The sequence below is a fragment of the Protobothrops mucrosquamatus genome, unplaced genomic scaffold (assembly GCF_001527695.2).
Source record: "Protobothrops mucrosquamatus isolate PMUCROS unplaced genomic scaffold, P.Mucros_1.0 scaffold5049, whole genome shotgun sequence".
Taxonomy (NCBI): domain Eukaryota; kingdom Metazoa; phylum Chordata; class Lepidosauria; order Squamata; family Viperidae; genus Protobothrops; species Protobothrops mucrosquamatus.
Genome location: NW_015390926.1, coordinates 21,120 through 30,691, shown reverse-complemented (window position 1 = coordinate 30,691; position 9,572 = coordinate 21,120). Strand labels below are relative to the sequence as shown.

General features: G+C 45.6%; 1 protein-coding gene across 1 annotated transcript in view; it reads left to right on the top strand.

Moving 5' to 3' along the window:
• The window catches only part of COMMD7 (COMM domain containing 7), a gene marked incomplete at its 3' end in the record, with an annotated part of 16,284 nt that extends 7,637 nt beyond the window's left edge, over window positions 1–8,647 (top strand). Inside the window, 6 exon segments of the mRNA XM_015828874.1 lie at window positions 653–755; window positions 4,300–4,356; window positions 4,451–4,488; window positions 6,336–6,426; window positions 6,515–6,564; window positions 8,599–8,647. Of these exon segments, the coding sequence (XP_015684360.1) occupies window positions 653–755; window positions 4,300–4,356; window positions 4,451–4,488; window positions 6,336–6,426; window positions 6,515–6,564; window positions 8,599–8,647 (388 nt within the window).
• Window positions 8,648–9,572: the final 925 nt, after the last annotated feature.

Below are 9,572 nucleotides of genomic sequence, written 5' to 3'. Positions count from 1 at the left end.
CCGTGAAGCTTATCTATCTATCTCAAGGGTCTTCAAACTTGGCCCTTTTATGACTGGTGGACTTCAACTCCCAGAATTCCTCAGCCAAGCGTGAGGGAACTATGACCCTTTTATGACTTGTGGACTTCAACTCCCAGAATTCCTCAGCCAGGCATGCTGGGTAAGGAATTCTGGGAATTGAAGTCCACAATTTCATCAAAGGGCCAAGTTGGAAGACCCCTGTTCTATAGAATATATAAGGCAGGTATGAGTATTTTGAGGAAATCTTGAAGGAACATTCTGGAAAAAAAGAGTAGATAGAGGCCTAGTTCAGATTTTTGTGGGCTGTTTTGTGGCTCCGCGGCTGGAAGAGAGGTAATTATCACTAAATGTAGAACAAGGGTAAGATTTCTGCTTTTTTCCCCCCTCATAAAGAATGTAATACAGGTATGTAGTCCTAAACCAGGGCTCATCAAACTTGGTCCTTTGATGACTGGTGGACTTCAACTCCCAGAATTCCTCAGCCAGGCACACGTGCCTGGCTGAGGAATTCTGGGAGTTGAAGTCCACCAGTCATCAAAGGACCAGGTTTGAAGACCCCTGATCTATCTACACGTGCGCAAGGGAAGCGTGAACTTTGGAGCAAAACAGGCTTTGCTTTTGTGCCCGGCAGGTGGAGAGATTCCTGGCTCACCTGTCCGACTTTGCTGCGGGGAATAAAATCAGCCTTGGCCCTTTGAAGAGTATTGTCAAAAGCCTTCTGCTGGTGCCCAGTGGTGAGTGTGGGGCAGACCCTCCCCAGGTCTTGGGTCTGTCTCTGGAAGGGGGGGGAACAACTCTGACTATCTATCTGTCTGTCTGTCTGTCTGTCTGTCTGTCTATCTATCTATCTATCTATCTATCTATCTATCTATCTATCTATCTATCTATCTATCTATCTATCTATCTATCTCAGTGGTTCTCAACCTGTGGGGTCGATTGACCATTTCACGGGGGTCGCCAAGCAAGGCTGGCCGCCATTTTTTTTGTCCGCCATTTTTTTTGTCCGCCATTTTTTCCCCCTTTTCCGGCGGGTGCCTTACCTCCCTTGGGCTGGGCCAGCTGGTGGTCGGCCTGCTCCGTCTCTGCCGCTTGCCAGCTACGCCTCGGCCGGTGCAGGGGGCGGAACCACGCATGCGCGGCGCTCCCGGGCAGGGAAAGTCCTCGACTTACGACCGGTTGGGTAGTCCTTGACTTACGACTGGTTTAGTCCTCGACTTACGACCGGTTTAGTCCTTGACTTACGACCGGTTTAGTCCTCGACCTACGACAGGTTTAGTCCTCGACTTACGACTGGTTGGGGTCGCGGCATTAAAAAGGTTGAGAACCACTGATCTATCTATCTATCTATCTATCTATCTATCTATCTATCTATCTATCTATCTATCTATCTATCTATCTATCTATCAAATTTCTGCACTGCCTTTCACTCTTAATCAACTCTGGCCGGTTTACAAACCACATTATAAAATGATATAAAATTTTTAGCAGGGTTTTAAAATAATTTTAAAATAACAAAGGCCAATCTAATATTTCTTTTTAATTATGTTTTTAATGATAGTATTTTGGTATTTTTTGTATTTGTTTTTATCAGGCTGTTAGCCGCCCTGAGTCCGCAAGGAGAAGGGCGGGGTAAAAATTCAATAAATAAAATAAATAAATAAATAAATAAATAAAATGGTACTAAAAAGCACAGCTAAGAACAGAGTTTACAAAACACGGTTTTGACAACCTTTACAAAGCTAAAATTGAATTTAGGATGATTCAGGATGGTTCTTCTGAGTCACGGAGCGCCAGTGGGGCCTGTCTCCCTCCCGCCGGTATCCAGAAGGCGTCATAGGAAATTCTGACTATAATGGTATTTCTTACCCTACGGTAAAATCCCTCAGGCATTATAAAAAGAAACAGTCTTGCTGCTAAGAAAAAGAGAGCTGATAGGAGGCATAACTATAATTAATTGTTTTCTTGCAGACGTTTCATTATCTAACTAGGTAACATCATCAGTGCTAGTAAGTCGGGAACACTGACTCCTTACTAGCACTGATAAAGTTACCTAGTTGGGTCATGAAACATCTGCATGAAAACAAGCAAGCTCAGAGAGCACCAAGGACCCCACAATTGTCGTCGTCGTCGTCCTCCTCCTCCTCCTATTCCTATTCCTCCTCCTCCTCCTCTCCACACACCCCACTCCCTTCTAGCACTGATAATGTTACTAGTTGGGTCATGAAACGTCTGCAAGAAAACAAGCAAGCTGAGAGAGCAGTAAGGAGCCCTCGTTTCAACCCTGCACTACAAACATTCTGCTTCATTGGTAAAACAATGATTAGCAGAGATAGGAATACTGATAGTAGAGAATATTGGTAGCTCAGCGTTGAACCGTGGGGTCCTGGGTGCTCTCTGAGCTGAGTGGTTTCCTTGCAGACGTTTCATGACCCAACTAGGCAACATCATCAGTGCTAGAAGGGAGGGGGGATTGCTCTGTGTGTGGCTTTTGCTGTCAGCGTTGGTGAGAATGTTGTTTTCCTCTTGGCGATTCCTTGATTAGCTTATTGTTCACTGTTAACTTGTTTGTCTGAGTTGGTACCGTAGTTCCTTGACCGGGGTATTGCTTACTACTGTAAATTAAACTAAAATAAAAGAAAAAGAATAAAATAAAAAAAATGAAATAAAAAAAAATAAAAATATTATAAATAAAATAAAGTGAAGTAAAATAAAATAAAAATAAGCCACGTTTGGAGTGGATCACTGGAAGTTTTTAAGAAGAGACTGGACAGCTATTTGTCTGAAATGATATAGGCAGGGCTTTTTTTCAGCCGGAACGCGGCGGAACCGCGTTCCGGCACCTTTTTCCGGGCCGGCCGCACCGGAAATAGCCCCTCCCACACCGGAAATAGCCCCTCCCAAATTTTACTTGCATTCCTGTTCTCTAAAGGGGCGGTCCTAGGGTTTGATGAGGGCGTGGCCAGGTTTGAGTTCCGCCACCTTTTCTCCGAGAAAAAAAGCCCTGGATATAGGGCAGTGATGGCGAACCTTTTAGAGACCGAGTGCCCAAACTGCAACCCAAAACCCACTTATGCATCGTTGGGTGCTGGGTGGGTGTGGCCCATTGGGTGGGTGTGGCCCATTGGGTGGGCATGGCCCATTGGGCAACGGCAGACTGGGTGGGACTAAAAAGTTCAATCAATCAATTCCAACTTTGCAAGATCTTATTTTTTCCTGCGAGAAGTTGAAATTGACTGATTGATTGAACCTTTTTTTTTTTGCACACGGCGGCGGAGGCCTAAAGCAAAAAGGTTTTATAAAACCCAGCTGAAGGCCTAGGACTGGGGTGACGGCGCGCGTGCCCAGAGAGAGGGCTCTGGGCACCCGTGCCATAGGTTCGCCATAGGTTCGCCACCACTGATATAGGGCTTTGTGCATAAGCAGGGGGTTGGACTAGATGACCTCCAAGGTCCCTGCCAACATCATCATCATCATCATCATTATCATTATTTAGTGAAATAATAAAACAAGTTAAAAAAAACAAAAAATAGAAATAAAATAAAACATAAAATAAATTTCAGAGTTCTTTGAAAGATGGGCAGCTATATAAATGTTTAAAATAAAATCAAATAAAAAACAACTCAAACAATAAAATCAAATAAAAATAGAACTCAAACAATAAAATCAAATAAAAACAACTCAAACAATAAAATCAAATAAAAATAGAACTCAAATAAAAATTAAAACTCAGTAATATCAAATAAGAATAGAGATCAAATAAAAAAATAGAACTCAAATAAGATAACAAAACAAAAAACAGAAAACAGGCAATAAAATAGGACAAAAAAATAGAACTCAAATAATAAAATCAAAGAAAAGACAGAAATCAAATAAAAATAGAAATCAAATAAGATCATAAAATAAAAAAATAGGAATCAAGCAATAAAATAAGACAAAAAATAGAACTCAAATAATAAAATCAAATAAAAATAGAAATCACATAAGATCATAAAATAAAAAAAAAATAGGAATCAAGTACTATAACAAAATAAAAAAAAATAGAAACCAAGTCATAAAATAAAACAAAAAAACCCAGAAATAAAATAAAATATAATAAACTTCAAATGTAGGGTGAATCGCAAGCACCCCAAAAGGGCCCCAGTTCGCTTTGCTTGTTCTTCTCCCATAATTTCGCTCTGGGGTCCTTGAGGCCAGCGCGTGCCTTATCTTCTCTTTGTGTGTTTGTCAACCGGGCTCTCTTGCTGGATTTTTTGTATTTTTACACAATGTTTACTCCAGGTGCCTTAAAGAGGAGCTTGTCTGCTGAAGAGGTCCGAGCAGATCTTATCACCCTGGGTAAGTCTCTCCCTGCTGGGCTCCGCTGGGAGTCTCTGGCGGGCTACTACTGGTTCCACGGCCCCGCTTTGACCGTCTCAAATTTCTCCTGCAGGGCTGAGCGAGGAAAAGGCCAGGTATTTTGAAGAACAGGTAAGGACTTCCCTGGATGGCCCAGGTATCCGGCTTTGGCATTTTGAAACACACACGCACACGCACACACGTGCGCACTAAAAAAAGCTTAGAAATCTCTGATCTTGGAAGAACTTCCCAGAAGACCAACAGCATCCCCTTAATAGTTTTCTTTGAACGTTTTCTCTTTCTCTCTCTTTCTTTCTTTCATTTATCAATCTATCATCTGTCTGTATCTATCATATCTATCTATCATGCCTAACCCTAACCCTATCTATCTCATTTTTCTTTCTTTCCTTCTTTCCTTCTTTCTTTCTTTCTTTTTTGTTCTTTCTTTCTTTCTTTCTTTCTTTCACACACACACACACTAAAAAAAACTTAGAAGTCTCTGATCTCAGAAGAACTTCCCAGAAGACCAACAGCATCCCCTTAATAATTTTCTTTGAAAGTTTTCTTTCTTTTTCTTTCTTTCTTTCTTTCTTTCTTTCTTTCTTTCTTTCTTTCTTTCTTTCTCTTTCTCTCTCTCTCTCTCTCTTTCTCTCTCTCTCTCTCTCTCTCTCTCACACACACACACACACACATACACCCCAAAATTACAGAGGGGGAATCCAAATAATATTTTCCAAACCTGCAGACTTAATTTCTCCTATTTTCTCACTGTAAGGAGTGTGTGTAAATGTTGGTGTCCTTTCTCAATGCAAAACCCAGAAATGACTTTCTAAGGCAGTTTTTCTCAACCTTGAAAAACTGAAAGCACGCCGGCTGGGGGATTCTGGGAATTGAGGTCCACCCATCTTAAAGCACACTGGCTAGGGAATTCTGGTAGTTGAAGTCCACCCATCTTAAAGCATGCCAGCTGGGGAATTCTGGGAGTGGAAGTCCACCCCTCTCAAAGCCTGCTGTCTGGAGAATTCTGGGAGTTGAACTCTGCCCATCTTAAAGCACGCTGGCTGGGGCTTTCTGGGAATCGAAGTCCACCCATCTCAAAGTTGCTGAGGTGGAGAAATATTATTCTAAGGTTAAAAATCACGCAACCCAATGGGATCCTTGCGCGAACGAGCCCACTGTGGTTATTTCGCCCGTTAATTTTTGGTGTGGTTCAATCAGACCAGTTGACTTAACTCTTCAAACTATAGCCGGGTAGACCATCTTTACCGTGTGAACACAGCAGGCAGGCGCCCTCCGTTTGCGTGAGCGGCAGGCGCGTGTGCACACACACCACACAAAGGGAGCTCCGTGCACACTTGCCGGCCACTTGTGCAAACCATCTCCCCCTCACACACACACACACCGCAGGTCCCCAAAGTCGGAAACGTTGGGGAATTCTACCACAAGGGTTCCTTCATTCGAGGAAACAAATAAATAATCCAAAATGACATCCCAGCCACTACAGGTAATCCTCAATGTACGACCACCACGGAGCCCGAAATTTCTGTCGCTAAGCGAGACCGTTGCTAAGTGAATTTTGCCCCGTTTTACGGCCTTCCTTGCCACCCTTGCCAAGTGAATAGCGGCAATAATTAAATTAATCTCACGGTCATTAAACGAATCTGGCTTCCCCCCCATCAACTTTGCTGATCAGAAGGTCGCAAAAAGGGGACACTCGTGACGCCCCCCGGGGAGGCTCCGACCGTCGTAAATACGAGTCAGCTGGCAAGCACCTGAATTTTGGTCACGGGACCACGGGGGTTAACCGCAAGGTTGTCGTAGATGTGAAAAACGGTCCTCGGTCACTTTTTTCAGTGCCGTCGTAATGCCAAACGGTCCCTGAAGGAATTGTCGTAAGTCGAGGACCCGCAGTAGCTGCCTTGCAGGGCTCGAACCCCTCCAATTAAAATTAAAATTGTGTCTTTTTATCTTGGTTTCAGTGGAAGGGGAACTCCCCCGCCCTCTCGCGACTGGCCGTGGGGCAGACGCTGATGGTTAACCAGTTAATAGACGTGGAGTGGAAATTTGGGGGTGAGTTCTTTTCTGGGGGGGCACGGGGGGCAGAGTGAGGGGTGCCTTTGTCAACCTCCGTGTATAAATCTTTTCTCTCTCCCGACAGTGACAGCCGGAAGCAGTGAGCTGGGAAAGGCAGGAAGCATTTTCCTGCAGGTAAGATGGATTTGGGGAAGGGACAGGTAGGACCGGGGGGGGGGGAAGGAGGGGGCGGAGGAAACTGCATACAGGTAGTCCTTGAGTTACAAGCTGTTGTAAGTTTGTTGTAAGGTGAGTTTAGGGCCGTTTTTTACACTTAACGACCGTGGCAGCCTCGCCGTGGCCCCACGATCGAAATCTGGACCAGTGGCATGTCATTGTGACAGCTGCAACGTCACGTGACCCAACTTTTTGTGCGCTTCTGACAAGCGGAGTCCAGATTCATTTAACAACGGTGTGACTAATAATAATAATAAAGTTGGAAGGGACCTTGGAGGTCATCTAGTCCAACCCCCTGCTCAGGCAGGAAACCCTATACCATTTCGGACAAAGGGCTGTCCAGTTTCTTCTTAAAGACTTCCAGTGTTCAGTCTCTTCTGAACTGGCTGTCCATTCTCTTCTTAAAGACTTCACCGCTTCTGGAGGCAGGTAGTTCCACTGGTTAATTGTTCTCACTGTCAGGAAGTTTCTCCTTAGTTCCAGGTTGCTTCTCTAACTTAAGAGCTGCAGAAAGATCGTAAAATGGAGCAAAAGTGACTTAACAAAGGTCTCGCTTAGGGACATCAATCTTGGGGTTCAATTCAGTCAGTTGAGGACTATCTGTAAGGAATTTTCTCTCCATATTTCCCCCCTAAATGGAAAATTGTTCCCAATTTCCTTCCCTGTATTTCGGGAAATCCGAGAATCCTGAATTTCATCCGTCCCAATTGCATCTGTGCTTTTTTCCAGGTGGCAACTGGACTTCCTTGTTTTTTCTTTGAAGACGTTTCGCTTCTCATCCCAGAAGCTTCCTCAGGTTCTGACTGGATGGTGGGGGGGGAAGGGAAGGATTTATATTCCTTGCAGACAGCTGGTCTTTTGCCTTCCTTTGGAGAAGGCCCCACACCCATTTGCACCACTCAGGTGACCCCGAGGACACAGTTAAAGCTCCAGATGGCCTCAATAACTCTGAAACACGGGTGTCAAACTGGCGACCCCCGGGCTGGATAGGCTGCATGCAGGCCATGCCCATCCTGGCTCCCCAAAGGCAAAAAAAACATGATACATCACGCTACGTCATGTAATGCGATTGAGTTTGATACCCGTGCTCTAAAAGAAGGCAAACGACCAGCGCTCTGCAAGGAGTATAAATCTTTCCATTCTCCTCCAGAACCTGAAGAAGCTTCTGGGATGAAAAGCAAAAGGTCTTCAAAGGAAAAACAAAGTCTAGCTGCCTCCTGAAAAAAAAGCACCTTTGGGACAACCAGGAGCCAGGATGACTGGGAATCTCCAGAGACATCTGAATTTCATCTGTTGCATCTCCCAAGTGCAGGGACAGGCAACCTTGGCTCTTTTATGACTCGTGGACTTCAACTCCCAGAATTCCTGAGCCAGCATGGGGGAACTATGGCCCCCTCATGACTCGTGGACTTCAACTCCCAGAATTCCTGAGCCAGCATGGGGGAACTATGGCCCATTCATGACTGGTGGACTTCAACTCCCAGAATTCCTCAGCCAGCATGGGGGAACTATGGCCCCCTCATGACTCNAGCATGGGCGAACTATGGCCCCCTCATGACTCGTGGACTTCAACTCCCAGAATTCCTGAGCCAGCATGGGGGAACTATGGCCCCCTCATGACTCGTGGACTTCAACTCCCAGAATTCCTGAGCCAGCATGGGGGAACTACGGCTCCCTCATGACTGGTGGACTTCAACTCCCAGAATTCCTGGGCCAGCATGGGGGAACTATGGCCCCCTCATCACTCGGGGACTTTAACTCCCAGAATTCCTGAGCCAGCATGGCTCAGCTTGGAAACCTCTCCCTTTTCCCCTCAGCATGGCTGGCTCAGGAATTCTGGGAGTTGAAGTCCATGAGTCATAAAAGAGCCAAGGTTGCCTACCCCTGCCCAAGTGTTTCATGATGGGAGATTCCAGGGGTTGAGTTTTGGTTTCTAACACCTGCCTCCTTTGTTGTAACTGACCCAACTTTTTACGATTGATCTTCGTGTAGCTGAAACTGGTGGTAAAGAAAGGCAGCCAGACGGAGCCGGTGTACCTGGGTGAGTAAGCCAGCAAAGCCTGTGGGAAAACCCTGCAGGTAAATGGAGGGAGGGGTTGGAGAAGATGTGAGCCAGCTGCCTGTAGTACAGATTCTCCTTGACTTAACCACTATTCGTTTGATGAGCGTTCATGGTTACAACAGGGACTTACCACTGGTTTACGCCCTTAAGAACGTTGCAGCTTTGCTCCGTGGTCACGTGATCCAAAACTCAAAACGCTTGGCAACTGGCATGGACATAGGACGGTTGCAGCCTCCCAGAGTCTGGTGATCGCCCTTTGGGACCTTCTTAGCTGGCTTGCCACAGGCAAAGTCAGTGAGGAAGCTGGACTCGTTTAATGACCGCGCAATTCACTTAACGACGCTAGTGAATCATTTACCAGCTGTGGCGAAGAATGTCGCGAAGTGGGGCGCAGCTTTCTGAACAGCTGCCTGGCTTAGCGGCGGAAATGTTGGGCTGAGTTCGGGTTGAAAGCCGTGTTTTAATTCTTAATTTTGAACGTTTTCAAATGCTTTTCGTGTTCTTGCTGGTTTATATTATGTTTATTTTATTTCGGTTGTTTGCTTCTATCCCACACTTAAATTACTGTTTTTCAGTAAATAACTCAAGGTGGCAAAAAATACCCTAGGCCTGAAAGCCAGCTGGGTGAGCTTAGGCCCAATCGCCAGGTGACAGTGAGTTCTAGTCCTGCCTTAGGCCTGAAAGCCAGCTGGGTGAGCTTAGGCCCAATCGCCAGGTGACAGTGAGTTCTAGTCCTGCCTTAGGCCCGAAAGCCAGCTGGGTGAGCTTAGGCCCAATCGCCAGGTGACAGTGAGTTCTAGCCCTGCCTTAGGCCCGAAAGCCAGCTGGGTGAGCTTAGGCCCAATCACCAGGTGACAGTGAGTTCTAGTCCTGCCTTAGGCCCGAAAGCCAGCTGGGTGAGCTT